The sequence below is a fragment of the Martes martes genome (assembly GCF_963455335.1).
Source record: "Martes martes genome assembly, chromosome: 3".
Taxonomy (NCBI): Eukaryota; Metazoa; Chordata; class Mammalia; order Carnivora; family Mustelidae; genus Martes; species Martes martes.
Window position 1 is genome coordinate 188,190,981 of NC_137890.1, and position 27,989 is coordinate 188,218,969.

The window sequence follows — 27,989 nt, forward strand, 5'->3', positions numbered from 1 at the left end:
TCATTAGTTTGATGATATGGGTCAGCGGTGTTGGTGTTCGCACCAAGCAGATAGAGAAGAATTTCTGCCTTTTCAAATGCTGTCTTTATATGGAGTTCTTTGTTGGCCTGTGGAAAGCTAGTGGAATATCATCTTTAAGACATTCATCACTGTTGACTACAAAGGAAAATGTCAATACCGTTCATTTTAATTTCTTTAAATGATGTAAAACCAATGAATCGGCTGACCCGTCATGTCAGCAAATTTCAGTACTCAGTGACGGTCTCATTTGCATTATTTACTCTATTAAAAAAAAAAAAACTATTCATCTAAGTATAAAGACATCCACAGAGATATCCATATACTCTGAAAAAATGTAGATATTAGGTATGTTGAGAAAAAATCAAAAAAAATCCTAATTGCTCTCTGTTACGACTCAAGTAAAAGTAATACATAACGATATCAAAACTTACTGTATTCACAACTGGGAGTTGCTAGGGAATGTAAGGCAGTAATTCCGTCCTACCAACAAAAAACCAGAACTTAGGTGATGAAAGCAATTTATTTTTTAAAGGTTTTACATGCGTCAGTGACAGGTGGGGCAGAGGCACTGTTTCCTCTGTCAGCCGTGGTCTGCTCAGCCAACACATGCAGTTCTGGCTTGGCCGGTCACTGGGTTCTTCGCCAGGGCCCAAGTATCCATGAGGCATCGTGCCTAGAGCCCATGATACTTCTAGGTGTTTATGAAAATGTTTTAATTCTGTTTAAAAACAGAAAATGTAATCCAGCCTGTATTAAGCTGTAATTATACCAAAACAATGGCAAAATATAATTTTTGACATTTTTTCATGGGGAAAGGGACATACAAGGTGCCTGGGGCCTATGAAAGTCATAATGCTGGGACACTTGCGAGGCTTAGTCGGTTAAGCATCTGCCTTCAGCTCCTCGATCGAGTCCCACATCGGGCTCCTTGCTCAGCTGGGGAGCCTGCTTCTCCCTCTGTCTGCCGCTCCCCCTGCTTGTCTGCTCGCTCTCTCTCTCGCTCTCTCTCTCTGACAATTAAATAAATAAAATCTTAAAAAGAAAGAAATAAAGACAGTCATAATGCCCTGCTCTTAGGTGTTGGAAGTAGTCACAATTGTTTAGGAATCATAATTAAACTAATGAAACATTCTCTGCCTCGGAAGCCCTTTCAAAAACGAATTGCCACGGAAACATTAGTGTTAATCCTCAGAAGTTTTCCCTGCAAATACTAAATATGGAAGAATATGAAATATTTCACACTCTTGCCTAATACAGCTTCCTCATTTAAAACCCTTGATTAAATTTTTCAAAGGCTTTTACTTTGTTTTCTAAGCTCTATAGACCATTCCACTGAAACAACTGTGCATGTACCACCAACTTCTCCCCTCATTGTCTGAAAAAAACAAAGAAGCTTCTGTTCGTGTTTTATGTTAAGTTTATTGCAGCCTTCACCTATAAATATCTTTTCCCCAATTTTATGTTTTAAAAAAATTGACATTGTAATCTGAAAATACACTGAGCTGAAAGATCAAATATTACTCTCCCTATTCATTCTCTTTTTAGAGTGTATTTGAGGGAGATGAGGAGTCAGATAGTCACGCTGGGGCAGTTTTGTTTCTATGCTTTCGGTTTTGTTTAGTTTTTATTTCTACTAACTTTCTTTTAAAGATTTTATGTAGTTGAGAGAGAGCGCGCATACGTGCATCAGCAGGAGGAGGGGGACGGGCAGAAGTAAGGGGGAAGCGGACTCCCCGCTGAGCAGCGAGCCCGATCTGGGACTCGATCCCAGGACCCTGAGATCATGACCTGAGCTGAAAACAGACACTTAACCAACTGAGCCATCCAGGCACCCCTGTTTTTTGTTTTTAAATCAACTTAGGTGAAACTTAAAGTTTTATACTTTACATGGCTACTCTGTCCAATACTTTGGCCCCCCCGCCCCCCCCGTTTTATAACTTTGCCCTGTGTTTCCATATCTCCTTTAGAGTTTTCCTGGGGTAGGTGAGTAAGTGTAGACATTAACGCTATTCACTGATACTTCCGGTTCTCCTCCCTTGCACACACGAGGTGAAGGGCTCTGGCCATAAAACGTGAGAAGTGTCAGGGCAGAAGCAATTAACCTCCAGCCTGAGACTCTCCAGGGCACTCCCCCGCCATCAGCATTGTGGAATCACATTTGATATTTCAGTGCTGTCAGCAGGCCGGGACCCGAGCTGGCCCAGTGAGTGAGTATTGCCTGCACATGCACAGGACTTTGCAGGGAAAAGAAAGAAACGTTTTGTTGCATTAAGCCACCGAGATCTGGAAATGTTTGCTACTAGAGCATAAATCAAATTAACCTAAGTAATTAATGACCGTTATCTATGCGATCACAACTATAATCCTTAAAAGAGAAAGAATTCTTAGTATGCTCTTCCGTTACTAGCAATCTCAAACTTGTCAATCTTGCTGTTACTAGGTACCCCGGGTTCTAGTGGGAAATTGTGGGTTTTGGAATCTGTGTTTATTTAAAAGGGATATAGGGGCTACTATACTTTTAAAAGAATGGTTTCCCAAAGTAACACGGCCTTAGTATGCTGGAGAAAGGAGCGGTGCTCTCGGAGGCCACTGTTTGGGCTTCTGCTCTGTAGATTTTCATTTCCTGGCGATTTCTAAATCGTGAGATACTCTGTCTGTCCACCAGAAAGATCAGCAGTCCCTCCATCTCTAGTTCACAGCAGAAATTATTTAGCAGCACAAGTTTTTTGTTTCCTTTCCCTGCTCTGTCCTCAAAACGAATTCTACCCAGTGGGAAGAAGCTACACCCCAGGTTCTCCAATGCTCTAGTCTGGAAAAATATAAAAGATGCTCTGTAAATCACCACAAGGAAAAATGAGATGGGCTCACACTTCTGTATAGAATTTAGTATTTTATAGTGCTTTATTGATAAAAGAAACACAACAGGGGAATAAATACTGCGGTGTGCAGGGTTTGGGGCCCATTTACAAAATGAAGAGTTTTCTGGCCACCATTCTCTCCTTCCGAACGATCAACAGAAAGCCAGTCAATCAGCTTTCAATAAGAAACTTGTCAAATATAAGGGAATATGTTTCTCTGAATCTCAGATAAATCCTCCAGGAATTTGCAAGACACAGAAAACCATAAATGGAAGCCCACCGACGTCTTTCCTGCCTTTGGGAGGACGGCTGCTTAAATTAGTCCGTAATTTTTGTTACTGACAGATTTCATTTTACGGGCCTAATGCCAGCATAATCAGACCGCAGAAGCAAACCCAATTCCATTGCCTCGCAAACTGATGAGAAGCACAGCTTAATTTACCTTAGGAGTTACAGTTTGGTCTTGGGAGCAAGTAAGTCTTGCTCAGGTTACAATGAAAAACAAAGCACTGAAATTTGTTTGCACTCCCCGCACCCCCCCCCCTTGTGCGCCCCCACTTGGTCCTCCAGCCAGGCCTACACGTGCGCAGTGGCCGACAGCAGCTTGACCCACTCACAAAAGAGAGGAGACGCTTACCACTCAAGCCTACTGAAAGGAAAACCAAGCACTTAAAAGCCTTGTGCTTTTGTTTGTAAAACTCTAGTTCCCAAGTCAGCCTTGGGAAGAGATGGTGGGGGAAAAAAAAAAAAAAAAAAAAAAAGAGTTTCCTTTTCTTCTGGTAGTTGCTGTTGTTTTTTAATATAATGAAAATAGACCAGCTATGCGGGAAAGAATAGGGAGAAAGGCCGGACAAGGCCCAGGATAGAGGGGATATTTTTAGTTTTCGGCAGTAAGCTTGACATCTGTGCATTCAAAATATCTGAAACATGAAATAACTTATATAGAAATGGAACTTTTTGTACCGGTGAATTGTTATGCTGTGACTTTTGTTGAGAATTTCTATAATTAGAATCTCACCTTCACAAAAAGAGGCATCCCGAGTTTCTATCCATTCGGTGTCCGGTATGTGTTTATTGTGTGCGAAGAACTTACGAGTCACGAGTGAGGCAGGTCCTTGCCAACCCAGTGCTTACATACGTGTTATTCTTCTGTGCATTTTCTGTGCTCGAACGAACCTAGAGAAATGCTGGGGAGGGATTTAAACATCTGATTTAAGTCCAGATACTCCTCCAGTGTCTCCCAGCTCCCCACCCTCACACCCTCTATCACACACACTCACCCACATTAAGATTGACGCTGTTTCAGGCATTTTGATCGGTCTGTGATTTTGGCTCACAAACCTTGTTTGAATAGACGTTGGGGAGAATACACAGAGGCTGGAAATACTCATGACTTTTTCCAGAGGAAACCCGCTTTCTGAGATACTTGGTGTTTGGAAACTGCTCTTGCAAAATGCTGCAAGTTCAGGAAGGGTGCCGGCTGGTGGGATTGACGACCTAATTCGGAGTGTTGTGCGCATACACGAGGCCATCTTGGGTATGAACAGGGAGCCAGTTAGAGTGATTCGAAAAATTCTTTGGGTTCCTGCCAGTCCATTACTCCTCTTCCTGGAATATGTTGTCTACATAATCTATTAAGCTAGACATAGGGATGCTGGTCTGTTAAACCTGTCTATATTGCTTGTCTGGCTCACATGTGAGTCATGATTAGCTTGAAGCCGTTGTCCAGAGAGAAAAGGTGTAGAACCTTCATTAGAAAGAGGGAAGAAAAGGGACACCTGGATGGCTCAGGTGGTTAGGCATCAGACACTGGGTTTCAGCTCCAGTCATGATCTCGGGGTGGTGAGATCAAGCCCTACATCGGGCTCCACATTCAGTGGGACATCTGCTTGAAACTCTCTCTCTCTGCCCCTGCTCTCTCTCTCTTTTGTTCTTTCTCTATTTCTCTCAAATAAATCCTTTAAAAATAGAGAGAGAGAAAAAGAGGGAAGAGGTATCAGAGGCTATACGTCAGCCACATTGATGAACAAATTCCATTTTCACAATGACTACTCGGGAGGGACCTTCACACTGCGGAGTTCTCATTCACACACATGATCGCTGAAAGCACACAGGTGTGTTATCAGGAACTTTCCACCATACACTTTTAGGTATTTCTCAGGAGTATAACTTGTTTCTTTTTTGGAGTACCTTTCTTTTTGCTTTCTTTCTGTTTCTTTTCCCAGCTATTTCGATTCTTTCTTGATGGTATAGTGCTATATAAACTCACTCTCAAATTTCTACTTTTGACTTGCGGACTTTTAGAACATAGTATTTTAAACTTAAGTAAAGAGTTAAGGCTTCTTATTTTCTTCGTCCACTATGTGCTGAACGCTCATTGAAGGGAAGAGAATGCCTTTGAATTCTGTGTCAGTAACTACTCATCTCTTATTATTTAAATAATGTCTCTTTTTTTTCTATCTAAAAGACATTTATATAAGTGATGCCTTTGACCCACTGCTAACATCAACAAATAACTAAGCTAATGTAGTCCTTTGTTTTAAAATATATTCGAATCTAAACTTTTAAATGTATAAACAGTTTTGACTATTCTTTCAAATATATTCTCATCCCTCTCTAGGTTATTCCAATGCTGCAAGAATTTATAATCAACAGATTGGGGCGCACATTCATTGAGCCACCCCCCTTTGATTTGTCCAAGGCATTTGGAGATAGTAACTGCTGTTCACCGCTGATTTTTGTGCTCTCTCCTGGAGCAGATCCCATGGCTGCCCTTCTAAAATTTGCCGATGACCAGGTACCTTAAAATAGATGAGCCTCTCTCACATAAAAGTGAATAAGTAAAGTATTTTCCAGCTGAATGTTTTAAAAACCAAACTTGTTTATCCTAAGTGGGGGGAAGGAGAGGTAAAAATTGTCCACTCACTTAGATCTTGAAAGACTCGGAGGTCCAGAAGTCGACAGAGTCTCAAGAAAATGATATTTAGATGGCAGCACTGACATTAAAATAATTTTCTCTATTCAAATTATGAAAACTAGAGCTTGGCTTGGGGGGCACTCACTTTTTTGGGGGGAGACAGAGGAACTCTGTGACATTGTGGCATCAGTGTAAGAGCTTGGATTGATTTAATAAATTTAAGTGTGAACAGTGACCCTAAGGATAACCTTCTCTGATCCTACCCCTTCTCCCAGTCTCTAAAGAGGAACCTTCTTGACTTTCCAGGACAATCATATATTACAGGTCAGAATACATTCTAATACTTATATTTCAAGGCTTTAAAAATTATTCAAATGATTTTACTGTAAGTTTTCTTACATCATTCAGCCTAGAATAAGAAAATCTTCATAAACAGGTGACTGGACATTTTTGAGTTGATTTTTTCCCCCTTTTGGTCTAACCAAAGTAACATTTTATGGGAAGTAATACTGACATTTCTAAAACCACCACCACTGCTTTTATTGTGCTTTATACATACTGTTAATTTTGCTAGACCTTGTTAGGCACATCTGTCTTTTAATTCTTAAAGCAGTCCTACGAGGTCAACAACGGCGTCTCCATTTCATAGAGAGGGACGCTAAAGCGTGGAGAGGTCAAGTGGCTTCTTTAAGTCACAGAGATAAGTGGTTAAAATACCCTTTATTAGGCCAATTTATTGTAATACTCTGTGCTTTTTTCCTTGGGTATAATTCTCAGATACTTGGGGAGTGATAGTGGAACACGGCTCTTCCCGCTGGTTAAAGACGGGCTGGACCGTGGCTGACACGACTATAGGAGAGTGGGGCTGAGACCGTATACCGAGGGGCCACGTCAGGTAGGGCCTTCACAGGCTACACTGAGGGCCTCGAATACGGTGGGATTATGGGGTGGGGTTTTAAGTAACAAAGTGAATGCTCCGACCTATAGTTCACAAAGCTCATCCTAGCTGGAGTGAGGAGAATTTATTTGAGTGGTGCAAAGTGGCCAGGTGCTAAAAGGCCAGGAAGAGCATGGGTGGGAAGGACCAGAGCGGCAGTGGGGCAGGGGCTAGAATTCATTTTAGGTGGGATTCACCCTCTCCATATCAACATGACCCTTTTGACCCTTCGAGATCTTCCTAGGTCCTCTCCATTTTCCTTTCCACGTGGCACAACGTGATTACCCTCCGGCCCCTGCATCGGACTGCCCAGTGCATCGTCTTCACCTGCTACCCACCCTTTTTCCAGAAACAGTAGTATCTGGCTCTGTTTTGCTTTCTGATGCTTCTCCCTGCTGGTGTTGACGAGCTGTGGATGTTCAGAGAGCCTGAGACCCTACTCTAGCACTGCTGCCATAATTCAAGGCCTCTTCCAAAGAGGCATTCCGATGATGACGGCGCTAGAATAAAAGAGCTCAGGGAGTCACAGACACTGTTTCCACAGGCTGCGGATGAATCAGACTACGGTAGAAACGCATTCCAGGCAAACATTCCCACAGAATTCTTTAAAAAAAACTTTTAAATGGGAATTAGGAGTTAATTTTTTTCTCTGAACTTTACGCAATAGCCAAATTAATTAAAATATTATTATTCAAAGATCTGGAGGAAACAGGACGAGTTTATCTGATTGTTCATAGTTTTCTTTTGGGCTCTGGATTTTAGGAGAAGCTGCATGACAGTTAGGTCCTTTCATCCCATGTTTCCTCATGTTTAAAGTGCTCTTAATTTTTTGCTTCTCCTTATCCCAACAAAGACCCTACAGAATTTTCCAGTTATTACCATGACTGTTGCCAACATGAACTGACTTACTTTTGATCTGAGTGTTTACAAGATTCTTAATCAGTACGAATTTTGTAGGGTTGCCTATGTTTAGACCTTTGAGGGATGCTGCATAATTAAATTTTAGTATACTTAATGTTAACATTTCTTATAAAAATAATAGTGATTCTTCTCTAAAAATGTGTTGTCAAATAACATCTTTACTATTCTTGTACACAGGGATATGGGGGATCAAAACTTAGCTCTCTATCTCTTGGTCAAGGCCAAGGGCCCATAGCTATGAGGATGATAGAAAAAGCTATCAAAGAAGGAACATGGGTTGTTCTTCAGAACTGTCACCTTGCCACCTCTTGGATGCCAACCCTCGAGAAAGTTTGCGAGGTAAAAATGCAAGTTTATTTTTATTAGATTTTATTCCCTCCTCATAACCAGTAATGTGCATGCCATCCAACTCCATGCCCGTCCTCTGGTTTGGAGGGCTGCAGGCTGGTGGCATGGCTGGATTACAGGACAGGTGGGCTCACGTGGGGGCTAGGGCACCAGGGAGAATCACACAGTCAGCCCTTGCCCAGTCCCTCTCAACAGGGACAAGGACTCGTGCAGTGAGCTGGAGATACGGAGGAGAGCTGGGGCAGTGACTTCGTTTTGTTCTCTGCTCTATCTCCAGCACCTTCCATTGTACCTGGCCCAGAGAGACAATCTGCAACTATTTCCTGAATTAGTAATGAATATTGCTTCGCTGCTTAAAACTTTTCCTTTGCACGCAAGGCAACGTTGAAAGCCTCATCATGGCTGACAGCATGCTTCCTGTTGACCTTTGCCACCGTCTTCTATGACTGCTCTGCTCTCGCCATTTGAACTTCTTTCGCTTCATTGGTATAGCACACTTTTTCAAGAATACAGGCCATCGTGGGGTGCCTGGGTGGCTCAGTCGGCTAAGCAAGCGTCTGACTCTTGGTTTGGGCTCAGGTCATGACCTCAGGGTCATGAGGTGGAGCCCCACGTTGTGCTCCACGCTCAGCAGGGAATTTGCTTGAGAGTCTCTCTGCCTCTCCCTCTGCCCCTTCTCCTGCTCACTCTCTCTCCCACCCCCTCTCTCACAAATAAATAAATCAGAAAGAAAAAGAATATAGGTCATCATACCGTTATTTCTGTCTGGAAAATGGTTCTATTGTTTGCCTTACGAACATCTTTCCATCCTTTAGGGGTCATGTTAAAGGTTTTATATTTGCGCCTATTTCCTCATGGCTCCCCCATCTCTAGGCCATTCTCATGACTTGTCGAACTATGTCATAGATACCCATCGGAGAGTCATATAGGAAAGAAGAGCTCTCCATCCTGATGGATGGCACACTTGGCCCCAAATTCCCGTGAGCCTTGTCGTTTAAGTCACCTGCCATAGGGCATCTTGTAGGAGAGAAACACTGTGCCCTCGCTCTCCACTATGGTAACTAAGAAAGTAGACCCCTTTGCATCCTTCCTAATTCACCCTCGTCCCTTCACCACATGAGCGCTCAAGAAATGCTTTACTAATGAAGAATTGAAATTTTTTAAAAAATGAGATACTACTGACATGGACAATTGGGGGAAGTAGAAATAGGGAGTGGGACTGGCCAGGAAGAGGAGAAAGGGCCTGTGATGATCAGTCCTTGCCTGTGCAGCCTTCAAGACAGTGCTAAGTGGGTACTCTGTTATCCTCCCTAGCGCAGACCTGAATATCCCCTGAAGAAAATATAGCTACTAGTGATGTGTTTTAAAGCTTCACCTTTCAAAATGCTCTCTCTTTCTTCTTTTCATCTCTGCTTGGTTTAATATTGACTTATGTTTCTCATTCTCACAACCCGGCTACAGCGAGAAGAATGGATTATTCTTAATCTGGCTCTCGGGCAGAGAATTATAGCTATAAATATTTCAGCAACATCAGTTAAGATATGAGTTTTTTTTGGAATGTCTTAGTCTCTACTGTGGCCAACTCTAAATTATGTAATACCTTTGTGAACTGTATAGTCCTATGATTTAAATTTATCGAGAAGCATGGCAACGCTCTGGGCCTTCTCAATGAAGAATGTTGTTTCGGGGGCAGAATCCAGTTTTAAGACTCGTGCCTTCAATTGCAGCAGTAGGTTCTCTTTTGTAGAAATGCCTCCTCTCACTCCAAGCCATCCCGTGCACATACGATCTGGAGATTTCCCTTGGATTTTATGTACCCATTCATGTTCTAATTTCCTTTTTTGTAGGAATTAAGCCCAGAATCCACACATCCGGATTTCCGCATTTGGCTGACAAGTTACCCATCACCAAACTTTCCCGTGTCTGTCCTGCAGAATGGCGTGAAAATGACCAATGAAGCACCGAAAGGTTTACGAGCTAATATTATTCGATCATACCTCATGGACCCGATCTCTGACCCGGAGTTCTTTGGCAGCTGCAAAAAGCCTGTTAGTAATGGCTAAGTCTTGTTACCTCAGCCCTGTGAACGCTTCAAGTGGCCCCTGGTGATCACGGATGTGTGTGGCTGAATGAAACTACAAATTAAATGGGCCTCCTGCCCCGCAGTGCCGTTGGTTTTGATTACTGATTATTGACTATGCTGAAGTCAATTGTATTAATATTTTATTTTAATTTTACCACCAGCCTCATTTCTGCTCAGCTGAGATCTTCCGCGGTGTCATTAATAATGTAGCTTTCTATTTAGAAAGTCAGCTGTAAGCCATTCCCAGTACGAATCTGCAAGGTTGGAGAATCTTGTTTCAGGATATTAACTGAGCCCTCTGCTATTTGGAGCCATATCTTTAAATTAAAACATAAAAATATTTCCTCCATATAACTATAATGAGAGCCAAAATGATTTTACTCCTTGATTGATGGGACTCATAAGGGTCTTTTTTAGCGTTCCCAGGCAAGCAGGGAAACCACCTACTGCTTTCATGATTAGAATTCTGTGTGTGAATGTCTGTGACCTAAAATGGTTTCACAGCGTTTTACCATAATTAAAAATGGAAGAGTTTCTTTTTAAGAGGGGTTATGAACCTTGGTAAGTTTTTGCCATTAAACAGCTCACGCTTTTGATATCGGGATATGTTTAAGCCCACATCAAAAGGAAATGTTACAAATAAAGAAGGACTTTCGTTAAACAAAAGTCTTAGGTACTGAAAGAGAGCGAGCACCTATGTTTTAACCTAAGTCCAACCTCGTCCTGCGCTTCTAAGACCCGCTGTCTGAGCAACTTTGGCACTGATTAGGTCCAGACAGAGTGGGTTACGCTCAGGTAGGTGGTGAGGGCGTGTCTGCATGTGATGGGCTGGACAGAAGCCCTTTGGCAACATTTCGCTCATTCCCTTTCTTCTAGATCCGAAGGTCTCTCCGGTGGAAGTCACGCATCCTGGAAGTGTAGGCATTCACAAAACACAATCGAATCCAAAAGCCCAATCTCCTCAAAAGTCAAAAGAATACATCATCGTTGTCATTTGACTTCTTATTGGGAAATGATTTTAAATTTACAGAGAAGTGGCGAGGATAGAACTAGTATGAAGAACTTTACCCCAATTCACCTCCTGTTAATACATAGCTTTGGTGGGTAAGGTGGATATGTCACAACCCTTCGCCCCTAAGTAAATACTTTGAGGTCTATTTCTTAAGAATAGTGATATTATCTTACCGTGGCATCAGTATTGGTTTAGTGGATTTGGCAAGGACACACTGTCTAGGTTCCTCTGTTCCATATTTGTCCGTTGACTCAATCATGTCCTTTAGGGCACCTTCCCTGCTCACTACAGGTTGGTTTAGGGTTAGAATGACCTTTAGTTGTCATGTCTCTTTGCCTCCTTTAATCTGGAACATTGCCTCCGCCTTTCTTTGGCTTTGAGGACATGGACCTTTCTGCAGAATTCATCTCCTCTTTTTTTTTTTAACAGAACATTTCTCATTTGGCACTTGTCAGATATTTCTTCACAATTAGATTCAAGTTACACATTTTTAGCCAAAATAGGACATTGATGAAATTGTGTCCTCAGACTGTCCCATTGGGAGGTACTCGATATTCATGTATCCCTCACTGCTGGTACGAATTTTGATCACCCAGAGAAAGTGGCATCTGATTTCTTCAGTGTGTAGTAACCGCTTTGCCCCTTGCAACTAATCATCAGTCTCTGGGGACACATTTTCAAGCCATGCCAATGGCTTGCAACCCAGGCCCAGCTTTAGTGTCAGTGAAGTATCTTGCCTGATGCAGTAATTTTCTGTGATATTTCCAACTCTAGCTCCACCCGTATTTGACACCTGCTCCTCTCAATTGCAACAGCCCTCCCACCTCCCCCTTTATTTATGTGTTGTTGGTACGGACTCGCAAATTCCTTGCTTTTTCTCCCAGTGATTTACAGGTCGTTACCATCCTTTAGTCTTTGCTCAAATTGTCCCCAGTTTGGTCAGCAGAGCACCTTCAAGCTGGCCCCTCTGCCCTAGGTCCCATCGTTTATTACTATTATTGTTGTTGCTGCTGTTGTTGTTGTTGTTATTGTGTTACTTAGCCTTCTTACTTTTTTAGCACAAGGTGCTGCAGGCTTATCTGTCATTCAACCCTGGAACCAGCCACAGAAAAAAGGTCTTCTGTGGAGTCCTCATTTAGAGACCTGGATCTGGGTTCTAGATGGGCTCGGTACTACTGCCTTGTTTTTGGCTCTTGGTCCTTTCAGGGGAGAAAACTTGGAAATACACGCATGTACTCTCACACACATACACATACATACAAATACATACACACCTATACGTGGCTAAGATAAGTACACGCACACGTACGTACTCATTCCCGTACTTCAGAGGTGATGGGTTTGAAACAGGATATCGACTTCCACCCAGGGCTCGCTCTTACTTTGCCGCATTCCACGTGTGCAGGTCCCTTCTACACTGGGCACCGGGCTCTCACATCATCGGCGCATTTACCGATTTGCTCGGTTCATGTATAAAATAGTTCTAGGGGCGCCTGGGTGGCTCAGTCGGTTAAGTGTCCCACTCTTGATTTCAACTCGGGTGTCCATCTCCGGGTTCTGAGTTCAAGCTCCACACTCGATGTGGAGCCTACTTTGAAACGAAATGAAATGAAATGAAATGAAATGAAATGAAATGAAATGAAGTAAAATAGTTCCCAAACCCACAGAGCACGTGTCCCTTCGCTTTTTCCCACCTCTTTGGTTAAACAGATGCTATTTTGTTTTGTCTCCACTCTCCCTTTCAGTTTACTCCACAGGGGACATTTCTACCTGCCCTTGGATAAACCTTCGGGCAACTTCATGGCTTTTCTGGTTCCTGTCACATAATGACATGACCTATGGTCATTTTCACTTGCAAAGCCAGCCTTGATTCAGAAATCAGAAAGTGCAGTGTAGTATGTTAATTATACTTTGCTTTTACATAAAATGTAGGCTTTGATTCTCCAGAAACTTCGCTAGGACTTGTGGTCAGCGGGCTTCATGCTGCCGGGAGAATAGGACAGCGCTGGCGTCCTTGTTTCTGAGACCCCACTGGCAGGGGCTGCTCAGCCTAACCGCTCGGTCTGGGTACGTGCAGCCCCAGGGCAGGTGCAACGCACATTCTGGGCCCCGGGCTGCGATTGCTTGGGGCTCTCTGGACTTGGCAGGGGTTTAAAGCTGAATTTTTCCCTTGTGACTCTTCTCATGGGTTCTCCTTGGGCTCCCCTTCTGGACACTCTGACTGTGACTCCGTTACCCCCGGCGTGTCCCTCCTTCGGCTGACTGCTCTGGACCCCTTCAGCTGTTCGTATCATTCACTTCATACAGGCTCTCACTGTAGGGATTTTCTCACCCCAAGATACGAGTCCTCTTGACCAAGAAATGGTTCAAATGACCCCTGGCTGACTTTCTTTTTCCTCTTTCTTTTCCCTTTTTTTTTTTTCTTAATAGAGAAAGAGGAAGGGGAGAAAGTGAGAGAGAGAGAGAATCTTAAGCAGGGCCCACATCCAGCGCGGAGCCCAATGCAGGGCTCAATCTCACCACCCTGAGATCATGACCTGAAGGGAAATCAAGTTTCAGACTTAACGGAATGAGCCAGCCGGGGGCGCCCTTGGCTGACTTTCTTAACTCAACTCCCCATCCGCTCCTTGGGATCCACACTGGCTTGGGCCACCGTTGGAGCGGGTCTCTGATTTCCCTCTCCCAGTCCGTTACGTGCAGTCATACACGGCTCCGCTCTTTCAGGCATAAGTTTTGTACTTTTCCACTCTATCCTAGCTGCATCAACTCTCTGCCTGACCCCACTGATTCCTTCTCACTGGCTTGGACTAAGAAGATACACCCCATGCTTCTTTCTCCCTTGGGGATGGGGGCCAGAGGGCTCCCAGCACATTGCCAAGGAAATATTCACAAATCCTCTCTCAAACTCTATTTTGACCACTTTATAGCATTCTCGTGGAGGGTGCATCATACGTTCTGATTTCTGATTCAAGGCTGGCTTTGCCATTCAAAGTAACTGTAAGACGTCTTATTACCTAAGAGTAACTTGGAAAGTCATGAGGCTGTAAAGTTTTAATCCAAAAGTCCTTCTTGTAGAGCTGCTTAATTGGTTTAAACTGTCTCCTCTGAAATTTCTCCATGGTGGTCTGGAACCACACATTGGAATTCATTTCTCTTGCCTCGTTATGCTTCGGTTGGAACCTCCAACAGCCTATAAGGTAACGCTAAACAGACAAGCTCTCTGTGCTCTCTAAAAACCTGGTATCCATAGTTATGCGTGTCTCTGAACATGTGTATGAATGGACATATTTTTGCCCAAATAGCCTGTAGAAATAGTGAATTCTGTGCTGGTGTACTTTGGGATGGATATATTTGAAATAAAACATTACTTTCAGCTTAAAAAATGGTAAGTATAATGTAATGTTAGGAGGGAAATGATGTGGTGCCATTTCTTTTCACTACAGGAGGAATTCAAGAAATTACTTTACGGCCTCTGTTTCTTTCATGCTTTGGTACAAGAGAGACGGAAATTTGGACCCCTGGGGTGGAATATTCCTTATGAGTTCAACGAGACTGACCTAAGAATCAGTGTACAGCAACTCCACATGTTCCTGAACCAGTATGAGGTATCGTAAAAATCACAGCAAGGACATGACTTATCTTGCTCCTTATCACATTGTGTTTGTATAGTGAGCAGGGACTTCCCGATTATTTCTACTCTTATAAAATGAGTAATGAATAATTCCCAACAGCGTCTTAAGTAATACTTTCTTATAACAGGATATCATAACTGCTATTGTAGGTGGTTAGGACACTGGTTTGTCTATTAGGAACCTATATTTTATCATTTATGTTTGACACATAAATGTGTGGGAATCTAAGAAGTGAGTGTATTATACTTATTTTGAAAGGAGTTGAGAAGACCATAAATCATCCGGGCTCTGAAATGAAAAATATAGCCCAAGGGAAGGAAGTAAACACAAACCAGAGATTTACTTTGTTAAAGTGTTAAGAGAGACCTGAGAACATCTGAAATTTAAAAGGAAGGCCTTGTAGCCTAAGAAAAGAACTAAGGATTGACTGTTGGTGACCACCCAATGTCAGTGGTTGGAGAGCAGGTCAAGGAGTAGGGGAAATTTTGGAAAAACATGAGGAACGATTATCTTAAGGAATACTGTTGCCAGGACCCATTTTCAAGTCTCTGCCTGCATCAAAGTAATAGAACTCCCACCCAACCTCAATCTAGAAATCTGGGAGTCACTGACACTCAGTTATTCCTTATCCCTCCCAAGCCACACCCTACCACCCTCTACTCCCCTTCCCCGCTCTAGCCCATGTCCTATACCGGGGGGCCCTCTCATCTTCGGTTTTGCTTTCCTCAATCTCAGTCACCTGCGGTCAGGTGCAGTCTGGAAGCAGATGCTCTTCCTTCTGACATAGTGTCAGAAGGTCAGTAGTGCCTAACGCTACGTCACAAAGCCCGTGTCATTCCTCCCACGTCCTCTCATCACGGAGACATTTTATCCTCTCGCATCACTGCAAGAAGGGTGGGTACAGTGCAGTCAGGTATTTGGAGAGAGACCACACTCACTTGCATTTTATGACAGGAGATTGTTGTAGTTGTTCTGTTTCATTATTAGTTACTATGTGATCATTGTTAACCTGTTACTGTGCCTAACTCATAAACTCTGTCATAGGCTTGTACACATGGGCAACCCAGCTCTCGGTGGCGTCTGGCATCCGCTGGGGAACTTGGAGCGCATCTCCTGCGGACAAGTGGGGACTGCTGCACCACTCTCCCACAATCCCCTTGCTCTTCTCTCACTATGATGTGCTGTTCGAATCTCTGAGCCTCACCATGTATTTTCCTTCTACTTCAAGTGCCTTTTCCTGTGCTCCACCTTTGTTTGCCTTGGGGAGTAGCTCTTGAACGACCATCTCAGACTCAGGACCAAGTATGCCTCCTCTTGGCACATTTCTACGTGTAACTTGCGTTGCGAGTCCCTTGTCCAACATTGTGCTGAGAGTCCTTATCACTGTAGGTGAATGCGGATGAAAGCAGGAGACGATTCCAGACTTTTGGTCTTTTATGATCTACTTGCCTATCATTTCTGTTACCCTTCCCCTAACATACTCTAGCTCAGTAGCTAGAAACATGGGTTGCCCGGCCCCACTTCGCTCGGAGAGTCTTAAGGTTTTATTTATTTATTTGACAGAGAGATCACAAGTAGGCAGAGAGGCAGGCGGAGAGAGAGGAGGAAGCAGGCTCCCCACCGAGCAGAGAGCCCGATGCGGGGCTCGATCCCAGGACCCTGAGATCACAACCCGAGCTGAAGGCAGAGGCTTAACCCACTGAGCCACCCAGGTGCCCCCGCTCGGAGAGTCTTGACAGAGCTGCTGATGCATGTCTGACACTGGGAATGACAAACTTTGGTGCCGAGCAGAACACATTCTTTCAGATTATGAGCCACTAGACTCTATGGTGTATGCTTAGTGCCTAAATATGTATAAGAGGTAGATGACTCAGTAAGTGTCTGTCTTATGAATGAATCATGATGAGTGGAAAGATCTTCAAGCTCTCGATAAAAATGGCATCAATACCACGTGTAGGATTTGGCATTGTAATTGCAGCATTTAACATGAACAGGACAGAGGGGCAGTGAGGGAGGGGATAGAGTAAATGGGTGATGGGTACTGGGTGTTATATGTAATACCTAGTGTTACCCAGTGATGAGCACTGGGTGTTATATGTAAGAGATGAATCAGTAAATTCTACTCCTGAAACCAATACTACATTATATGTTAACAAACTAGAATTCAAAAGAAAAATAAAGAGAAAAAAATAAAATGAATAGGAGATAGAAGTATTCAATAAATTATGATAGAATTATTATTTACTATTAGAAAAAAACAAGTTAGATTTTTTGTACTATGTCATTCCTGTTGGATTAAAGAAAGGAAATAGGAAAAATTAAGCTGGAAAAGAAGAAAATAATAGTAGATAGATATAATCTGCTTGGCAGATGGGCAATGGCTTTGTTTTTCTTGTTCTGTGGGGGTGTGTGTGTATATTTGTGTGTGTGTGTTTAAGGCCCACACCTCCCTCTCACCCTACTTTTACTCCAAAGCAACCAATTTCATAGCTTAGGACATATCTGTGCAGAAGTTTTCCTATATGCATATAAGTCAGACATACATAAACACAATATACACACAAGTTTTTTTCTGAAAAACATAATCGTATTCACACAATCATTTTCAGCTTGCTTTTTTCATTCTGCATATATTGTGGACAACTTCCAAAGTAGACAGAGATCTTTGCTTAATGGCTGCTTACACAGCATTCCCCCTTTGCTCACTGTTAGGATTCTATTTCCTTTTTAGTTTTTGCTAATAAGCAATGCAAAAATGAATGACTTTGTGTACGCCCTTGCATACAAGTTGCTGACTTCCAGCTTTGCTGGATACTTATACTCTCTCCATCTGTGGTCTCAACCTTCATCCCAGAGGGCCCAGCAGCAAGCTGCCATGATTTCCCCAACCCCAGCCAGCATCCCTGGGCCCCTGGGAGAATGCACTCCCCAGTGTGATCGGCTGGTTGTGATCAAACTGCTGAGAGAAAGAACATCTTACCATCAGTTCTGCGGCAGGTTGGCAGGTTTAACCCTTTTTACGTGATCAAACACGTCCCCCTCTCCTCTTTCCTCTGCATCAGGAGGCCCTCCCAGAGGCCAGCTGGTTCACCTTTGGTCTACCTCGTATACTACGTACGTACTTTGCCAGTGAGTTTTCTTGCTATGTTTCATTTTTATGAGGTTAACAAGGCAAGTCCAGGCAGTACATGCATCTGATCAAATTCCCATCACATTTGAAGTTGGGAGAACATAAACATGCTGGAGTTCGTCCTGATTCTGTTTGTTTTTCCACAAAGTCTTGTGGAGAAACTGTCACTGATACAAGTTCTCCTAAATTCTCTGCCTTTTATTCTAGTCCTAACAAATAACAAGTCTCATCACTTCCAACCCCTAATTCAGCAAATTTCCCCTGGGTATAGAGATTACTAAAAATAAAAAATATTTTAAAAATATTTTTAAAAATTTAAAAATACACCTGGAGTTAAACAATGCTATTGTTTAACTGTCACTTTTTTCTCCTAAGTGATAATGCTCAGTTTTGTTGAGAGCAATGAGACATAGAATGCTCTGAATTGCTGGTGTATTTTTAAGTATTTATGCTGATGATAAAACATATTACAATATGAACAATTAATACTTTTGCACTCATAAACATTTAAAAATTCTTCATATCAGAGAATATAATAAAAAAGCAAACTAAAAGGAAAAAATATTTCCACAAATTTGATTAAAAAGGATAATGTATAAAACAGCTTATGTATACTATGTATGTATAGTATATATAATATATAACATATATTATATATATTATAATACATATATAATAAAGCTATTAAAACTTTAATTGAAAAAAATGGGTAGAAGGCTAGTTCACAGAATACATGTTATTAAACATGAAAAAACTATAAGCTCCACTGATATTCTAAGAAAGCAAGTTAACACAGTATTACTTATCTTTGGTCAAACAAATTAGCAAACATTTTAAAACTGATTCCTACAATTATTATAGCCTTTCAGAAAAGCAATTTGGTGGGCCGCCTGGGTGGCTTAGTCAGTTAAGTGTCCGACTCTTGATCTCAGCTCAGGTCTTGATCTCAGAGTGTGAGTTCAAGCCCCTCATTGGATTCCAAGCTGGGCATGGAGCCTTCTTTAAAAAAAAAGAAAAAAAAATGAAAGAGTAGCTTAGTGACATTAATCAATTGCTTTTTATAAACTCCTTTTTATAAACTCCATAGTAGTTTCCTTTTCAGGAATCAAAATCAAAAATCAAAAATCAAAGAATCATTAGAAATTTTAAGAAATGTATATTTAATGAAACATAATTTAACACAGCGGTAAATTAGGAGTGACTGAAGGGTCCAATATTAGAAGAGAGTTTAAAAAATTTTTTTTTTGTTTCGAGTTTTAAAATTCTAGTTAGTAAACATGTAGTGTAATATTGGTTTCAGGAGTTCGTTCCTTACGTATGACATCCAGTTCTCACCCCAAGTGCCCTCCTTAATCCTATTTCCCACCTAGCCCATCCCCCACCCCCCTCCCTGCATTAACCCCCAGTTTGTTCTCTCATTAAGAGTCTCTTACGGTTTGCTTCCCTCTCTCAGTTTTTCCCCCTTCCCCCATGTTCCTCTGTTTTGTTTCTTGAATTATTAAACTATTTTAAAAGAGTATTTCATGAAACGGTAAAAGACATCTTATAATCTGAGCTTTGGTAAAAAATTATATGCAAAATTGCCTCTACAGGGATTCCAATTGTCAAACCCAGAGGGATATAAAAACTGCAGGAAATTTATCCTGATTACCTCTGAATTATATTGGATTTGTTTTAAATGGCAGTCAGCAATGTCAGTGTTTCAGGGATGGGATTCTGGTCTCACTCATTCTGTGTCTGGCACACAGCAGGTGGGTCAGTCAGTGTTGCTTGGATAGTGAGCGAGGGCCCCGTTGATAGATGAATTCTGTCCTCTGCATTGATTGAATGGAAAGGACAAACCACACGAGGAGAAGACGAGTCGGGGGGACATCACTACAGTGAGCAGAGAAGGAGAAATTGGGTTTAATGCAAATTTTTGTAAGCAGTTTAATAACAGGAGCGGGCAGGAAACACAGCTCTGCATGCCTCTGCACGCTGCTGGAAACTCTCCGCTGGTGGAGTGACTCGAACTCTGGATTCTAGGAACTGCCGTACGAAGCCCTGCGGTACATGACAGGGGAGTGCAACTACGGGGGCCGGGTGACCGACGACTGGGACCGGCGCACGCTGCACAGCATTCTGAACAAATTCTTCAACAAAGAATTAGTCCAAAACCCAAGCTATAAATTCGACTCAAGCGGCATCTATTTCGTTCCTCCTTCTGGTGATGTAAGTACCCCCTTCAAGAAAACGAAAAAGCAGTAAAACCTGAAATTCCTCTGATACAATGGTGATTGTTTGTCCCCCAGAGGCCTCCTTTTTTTTGGTTAACCATCCTGTGTGCTTTTCCCAGCCTTCTTGAAACAAGCCTCATGCATATGTAGGTAGTGGTTTGCTGTTTGCTCTAATGTGAGGAATTTCAGAAACGCCATTCACCCAAGAAGATCTTTCTTAGTGACCTGAAATTCTATCGTCATGAATTTGTCCCTTTGGTAAAAAGACACTGTCCCCAGTTAAAATGGAAATACACACGAGAAGGGTTACAAAATGATATTAACAATAATAGTTAATATCTAGATGATGCTTACTTATTTACAAAGCGGTACAGTAATTATCTCACGAGAGCATCAAATTAACATCAGTATTATTACTCTGCCCTTTTTACAAATGAGGAAGCGGGTTGACTGAAGTCGAATGACTTGCCCAAGGCCACACGGATAGAGAGGGGAAGAGAGTTACAGAACCATCTACTGCCAAGAGTCCGTTTCCTTCTGCACCTGTTTCCAGGTCCGCCCAGTGGAAGATGCGGTACCTGCCTTCGCGTGATCACACAGTAGGCGCCCAGGGACTGCCAGGACAATTCAGTTGGTTCTCATTTTATTCCGAAAAGTCAGAAGGGCATGTGTTGAAAGTTAAACCTATGACCGCATGCATCAGAGGCACGTACCATAACCACGCCGTCCATTAGGATTAATGCTAGCTGAGAGCAGATGTCAACAGGGATGAAGAGAGGATCAGTCCCAGAGCCTTGGTCACTAAGTAAGTGGACGAGGCCCACACGTGGAACCAGAGGTATCAGGATTTCACGTGAGAAAAAGGCGAGATGAAGTCAGGTGTATGTAACATGACCCATTTCGAGAAACCGTCAGTGACCAGTCCCCCACCCCCACCCACCATATGTGTCTATAAGTGTTGGTATGACTGTGTGAGCCTGAAGAAAGGTTTGCAATTTTGACAGAAGTCCATGTAAATAAAACACAAAATGTGTGTGCATATGCATAAGAAGAAATGTTAATGGTGATTATCTCAGGATAATAAACATGTGGGTAATGTTTACTTTTCTGAATTACACGGATTTATCACAAGAGGAAATAGAAAAATCAGAGTTAAGAGAAAAAAATTATTTTTATTGCAATCAATGAAGAACAATCATCAGTAAACGTGGCACAGAAAAATTTCTCCAGAAGAAATTTTCTAAATAAGGTGGCTGGGATAGGCCTCTCTCCATTTTAAAATCCATTCCAATTGAATGGGACATTTTATTTTTTTCTTCCTAAATGTTTCCTTTTTTTTTTTTTATATATACTTTGGACCAGGTTGAAAGAAAATGAAAGCATTGGGTGTCCAGTTCCACAGGCTCATACACTCAATAACTCGAGTATTGGAAATTTTCTCTTCTCCGAGAGAAAGTTCTGCAGGATAATTGATTTGCAACCTCCTGACTCTTTGTTATTCATCTTTGCAGCACAAGAGCTACATCGAATACACAAAGACTCTGCCGCTGAACCCTGCACCAGAAATCTTTGGGATGAACGCCAACGCCGATATCACTAAGGATCAGTCAGAAACTCAACTGCTGTTTGATAACATCCTCCTCACCCAGGTATGCGCTCGAGTAGGAACCAGCTTCTGTGGCTGGAAGGGAGGCTGCCCAAGCAGCATGGGCCATCTGTTCCAGCGGAGAACCATTTAAAGGAAAAAGATGAAAATTCCTATGTACCTTAAATATGAATTTAAACATGAAGTATATGAGCATATGGTTTGGGTTGGCTTTTTCTTTTTCCCCATCAGTCTTTTGATTTGGAAAGAATCTGGAGTATCGTTCAGCTGCTAGGAGTTCCATTTCGCCTTTCCTACAGAAACCGTGTTCAAGTGCATTGTATTTTCTTTTTCTTCCAAGTTTTCATTTCAATTCAGGTTAGGTAATGTATAGTGTAGTATTGGTTTTAGGAGTAGAATTTAGTGATTCATCACTTAAACGTAACACCCAGTGCTTATCACAAGTGCCCTCCTTAACACCCATCACTCATCTAGCCCATCCCCCACTGCCTCCAACAACCCGCCGTTTGTTCTCTATAGTTAAGAGTTTCTTATGGGTTGCCTCCCTGTCTGTTTTAATCTTATTTTATTTTTCCTTCCCTAAGTTCATCCATATTGTTTCATAAATTCCACATATGAGCAAAATCATATGGTATTTGTCTTTCTCTGACCGACTTATTTCACTTAGCATAGTACCCTATAGCTCCATCCACGACATGGCAAATGGCAAGATTTCATTCTTTTTGATAGTTGAGGAATATTCCTGTGTGCGTGTGTACATATATATACACATCTCCTTTATCTATCCCATACACACCACGTCTCCTTTATCTATTCATCATGCAATGGATACTTGGGCTCTTTCCATAGTTTGCTGTTGTCAATAGTGCTGCTATAAACATCAGGGTGCCTGTGCTCCCTTCAAATCTGTACTTTTCTATACTTTAGGTAGATACCTCTTAGTGAAATTGCTGGGTCATAGGGTAGCTCTATTTTTAACTTTTTGAGGAAACTCCATACTGTTTTCCACGGTGGCTGCACCAGCTTCCGTTCCCACCAGTAGTGCGAGAGTGTTCCTTTTCTCCACACCCTCACCAACATTTGTTTTTTCCTGAGTTGTTAATTTCAGCCATTCTGACTGGTGTGAGGTGGTATCTCATTGTCGTTTTGATTTGTATTTCCCTAATGATGAATGATGTTTAGCAACTTTTCAGTGTCTATTAGTCATCTGGATGTCTTCTTTGGAAAAATGTCTATTGATGTCTTCTGCCCATTTCTTAAGTGGATTATTTGTTTTTTGGGTATTGAGTTTGATAAGTTCTTTACAGATTTTGGATCATACTCTTTATCAGATATGTCATTTGCAAACATCTTCTCCCATTCCGTAGGCTGCCTTTTACTTTTGCTTATTGTTTCCTTCACTGGGCAGAAGCTTTTTATCTTGATGAAGTGCCAGTAGTTCATTTTTGTTTTTGTTTCCCTTGCCTCAAGGAGCATGTCTAGTAAGAAGTTGCTACGGCCAAGGACAAAGAGGTTGCGGCCTGTGTTCTTTAGGATTTTGATATTTTCTGTCTCACATTTAGGTCTTTCATCCATTTTGAATTTATTTTTGTGTGTGGTGTAAAAAAGTAGCCCAGTTTCCTTCTGCCTGTCATTGTCCATGTTTCCCCATCACCATTTGTTGAAAAATTGTCTTTTTTCCACTGGATATTCTTTCCTGCTTTGTCAAAGATTACTTGACCATATAGCTTCAGGTCCATTTCTGGATTCTTTTCCGTTCCATTGATCCACATGCCTGTTTTTGTGCCAGTACCATACTGTCTTGATGATTATAGCTTTGTAATAGAGCTTGAAGTACGGAATTGTGATGCCACCATCTTTGGGTTTTTGGGTTTTTTTTCAACATTCCTCTGGCTATTTGGGGTCTTTCTGGTTCCATACAAATTTTTGGATTGTTTGTTCTAGCTCTGTAAAGCTGGTGGTATTTTGATAGGAATTGAATTGAATGTGTAAATTCTTTGGGTAGTATAGACATTCAAACAATATCTGTTCTTCCAATCCATGAGCATGGGATGTTTTTCCATTTCTTTATGTCATCTTCAATTTCTTTCATAAGTGTTCTGTAGTTTTCAGAGTATAGATCTTTTGCCATTTTAGTCAGGTTTATTTCTAGGTATCTTATGGGTTTTGGTGCAATTGTAAATGGGATCGATACCTTGACTTCTCTTTCTGCTGCTTCATTATTGTTGTAGAGAAATGCAACATATTTCTGCATGTTGATTTTATATCCTACAACTTTGCTGAATTCATGTATTATTTCTAGCAATGTTTTGGTGGAGTCTTTTGGGTTTTCTACATAGAATATCATGTCATGTGCAAATAGTGAAAGTTTGGCTTCTTCCTTGCTGATGTTTTAAAGTTCTTTTTGCTGCCTGATTGCTGAGGCTAAGATGTCCAGTACTATGCTGAACAACAGTGGTGATAGTGGGCATCCCTGTCATGTTCCTGACATTAGGAGAAAATGTCTCAGTTTTTCCCCATTGAGGATGGTATTAACTATGGGTCTTTTTTTTTTTTTTTTAATTTATTTTGACAGAGAGAGATCACAAGTAGGCAGAGAGGCAGGCAGAGAGAGAAAGGGAAGCAGGCTCCCCGCTGAGCAGAGAGCCCAATGTAGGGCCCGATCCCAGGACCCTGAGACCATGACCTGAGCCGAAGGCAGAGGCTTTAACTCACTAAACCACCCAGGCACCCTAATTATGGGTCTTTTATATATGGCCTTTATGATGTTGAGCTTTATTCCTTCTATCCCTACTTTCTTGAGGTTTTTTTCAAGAAAGGTACTATATATTGTCAAATGTTTTTTCTGCGTCTGTTGAGAGAATTATATGGTTCTTATCCTTTCTTTTATAAATGTGGTGTACCTTGTTGATTGACTTGTGAATATTGAGCGACTGCTGCAGCCCAGGAAAAAAATCCCACTTGATTGTGGTGAACAATTCTTTTAACATCCTGTTGGATTCAATTTGCTAGGATCTTGTTGGGAATTTTTCCATCCATGTTCATCAGGGATATTGGTCTGAAATTTTCCCTTTTTAAAAAAGTTTTATTTCTTTTACAGAAAGAAAAAGAGAGAGGAAACGGGGTGGGAGCAGTAGAAGGAAAAACTCTCAAGCAGACCCCATGCTGAGTACAGAGACTGACACACAGCTCGATCTCACAATGTTGAGATCATGACTTGAGACCAAATCAAGCGTCAGATGCTTAACTGACTGAGCCACCCAGGGGCCCCTCTAATTCTCCTTTTTAGTAGGGTCCTCTGTCTGGTTTTGGAATCAAGATAATTCTGGCCTCATAGAATGAGTTTAGAGGTTTTCCTTCCATTTCTATTTTTTGGAAAAGTTTGAGAAGATTAAGTGTTAACTCTTCTTTAAATGTTTGGTAGAATTCTCCTGGGAAGCCATCTACCATGGACTCTTGTTTCTTGGGAGATATTCGATTACTAATTCAGTTTCTTTGCTGGTCATTGGTCTGTTGAAATTTTCTGTTTCTTTCTGTTTCAGTTTTGGTAGTTTATATTTTTATAGGAATTTATTTATTTCTTCCAGATGGCCCAATTTGTTGTCATATAATTGCTCATAATATACTCTGATAATTGTTTGTGTTTCTGCAGTGTTGGTTGTGATCTTTCCTCTCTCTTTAGTGATTATTTATTGGGTCCTTTCTTTTTTCTTTTTGATAAGTCTGGCCAGGGGGTTATCAATTTTGTTAATTCTTTCAAAGAACCAGCTCCTAGTTTTGTTGATCTGTTCTGCTGTTCTTTTTTAAATTTCTATATCCTTTATTTCTGCTCTAATTTTTTATCATTCCCATTTTTCTGCTGGTTTTAGGCTTTATTTGCTCTTCTTTTTCTAGATCCTTTAGGTGTAAGGTTAGATTGTGTATTTGAGATTTTTCTTGCTTCTTGAGGTAGGATTGTATTGCTGTATACTTCCCTCCTTGACTGCTTTGCTGCATCCCAGATGTTTCTGGACTACTGTGTTTTCATTTTCATTTGCTTCCATGAATTTTTTTTATTTCTTCTTTAATTTCCTGATTAACCTGTTCATCCTTTCGTAGGATGTTCTTTAACCTCCACGTATTTCTGGTCAATCCAAATTTTTTCTTGTGGTTGGCTTCAAGTTTCACAATGCTGTGGTCTGAAAATATGCATGGTGTGCTCTCAATCTTTCTGCACTGGTTGAGGCCTGATTCGTGACCGGGTGTGTGATCTATTCTGGAGAATATTCCACGTTCACTCAAAAAGAATGTGTATTCTGCCACTTTAGGATGAAATGTTCTAGCGATATCTGCGAAATCCATCTGGTCCAGTGTGTCATTGAAAGCCCTTGTTTGGTTGTTGATCCTCTACTTAGATGATCTGTTTATTGCTATGAGTGGGGTGTTAAAGTTCCCTATTATTACTGTATTATCAGTGAGTTTCTTTATGTTTGTTATTAATTGATTTAGATATTTGGGTGATCTGAAGTTGGAAGAATAAATATTTACAATTGCTTGATTTTCTGGTTGGGTAGACCCCTTTATTAGGATATAGTGCTATTCTTCATCCCTTATTACAGACTTTGGTTTAAAATTTAGTTGGTCTGATATAAGTCTGGCTACTCCAGCTTTCTTCCGATGACCATTAGCGTGATAAACTGTCCTCCATCCCCTCACTTTCAATCTGCAGGTGTCTTTGGGTCTAAAATGAGTCTCTTGTAAGCAACATATAATGGGTCTTATTTTTTTTCCTTTTTTTTTTTTTTAAAGACTTTATTTATTTGACACAGAGAGAGAGATCACAAGCAGGCAGAGGCAGGCAGAGAGAGAAGAGGAAGCAGGCTCCCTGCTGAGCGGAGAGTCCGATGCGGGGCTCGATCCCAGGACCCTGAGATCATGACCTGAGCCGAAGGCAGAGGCTTTAACCCACTGAGCCACCCAGGCGCCCCAAGGGTCTTATTTTTTTTAATCATTCTTATACCCCATGTCTTTTGATTGGAGCATTTAATCCATTTACATTCAGAGTAATTATTGATAGATAAGATTTAGTGCCATTTAAAACTGTAAAGTTGCCATTGTACCTGTAAAGTTGCTCTTCCTTTAGATTGTCTCTGTTTCCTTTCTAGTCTTTGTTTCTTTTTGGTCTCTCTTTCCCACTAAAAGGGCGCCCTTTAATATTTCTTGCAGGGCTGGTTTAGTGTTCACAAACTCCTTTGGTTTTTGCTTATCTGGGAAATTCTTTATCTTTCCTTCTATTCTGAATGACAGTCTTGCTGGGTAAAATATACTGGGCTGCATATTTTTCTCCTTAGCACATTGGCTATTTCATCCCGCTCCCGTCTGGCCTGCCGACTTACTGTGGACAAGTCTGCTGCTAACCTTATATATCTACTTTTGTAGGTTAAGGATGTTTTCTCCCCACTACCTGCAAAATTCTCTCTTTATCTTTGTATTTTGCAAGTTTTGCTATGATATGTCTCGGTATTGATCTGTTTTTGTTGATTTTGAGGGGAGTTCTCTGTGCCTCTTGGACTGTAGTGCCTGTTTCTTTTCCCAGATTAGGGAAGTTCTCAGCCATAATTTATTCAAATAAACCTTTTGCCCCCCTTTCCCACTCTTTTTCTTCAGGGGCTCCTATAATATGGCTACTGTCATGCTTTATGTAATTGCCGAGTCCCCTAAATCTATATTCATGATCTAATAGTTTTCTTTCCCTTTTCTTCTCAGCTTCATTATTTTCCATAATTTTATCTTCTGTATCACCTGTTTGTTCCTCTGCTCCTTCCATCCTCACGGTGATTACATACAGTCAGGTTCGCATCTCAGTCGTAGCATTTTTTCATTTCAGCCTGACTAGTTTTTAGGTCTTTTATCTCTGTAGCCAAGGTTTCTCTGGTGTCTCCTACGCTTCTTTCGAGTCCAGCCAGTGTTCTTACGACTGCTGTTCTAAATTCTTTGTCAGACATATTGCTTATATCTGTTTCGAGTAAATCCCTGGCTGTGATTCCTTCTTGATCTTTCTTTAGGGGAGAATTCCCCCATCTTGTCATTATGTCTGGGTTTCTGTCTTCAGGTACTTGAACACTTGTTATTTTTGTTATTAATTACTTACTTACTGAGAGTAACACTAGGAAGGAGTCGCACACTGTCCAGGGCCTGGCACTCCCGCAGGCGTCTCCGGTGTGTGCTGCGTGCGCTCTGCGCTCGCAGTTGGGCTGCTCTTCCCCACAGGTCAGTCCTCTGCAGAGTTCCTCGGTTCTTGCAATAGGGAGTGTTTAGGCCTTTAACTA

At 41.6% G+C, this 27,989-nt stretch overlaps 1 protein-coding gene across 1 annotated transcript in view; it reads left to right on the forward strand.

Moving 5' to 3' along the window:
• DNAH7 (dynein axonemal heavy chain 7) overlaps positions 1–27,989 on the forward strand; it is a gene marked incomplete at its 5' end in the record, with an annotated part of 250,182 nt that overhangs the window by 204,786 nt on the left and 17,407 nt on the right. Inside the window, 6 exons of the mRNA XM_080799459.1 lie at positions 5,500–5,676; positions 7,832–7,993; positions 9,850–10,050; positions 14,541–14,702; positions 19,885–20,070; positions 21,587–21,724. Coding sequence (XP_080655585.1) covers positions 5,500–5,676; positions 7,832–7,993; positions 9,850–10,050; positions 14,541–14,702; positions 19,885–20,070; positions 21,587–21,724 — 1,026 coding nt within the window. The remainder of the gene's footprint in view (positions 1–5,499; positions 5,677–7,831; positions 7,994–9,849; positions 10,051–14,540; positions 14,703–19,884; positions 20,071–21,586; positions 21,725–27,989) is intronic.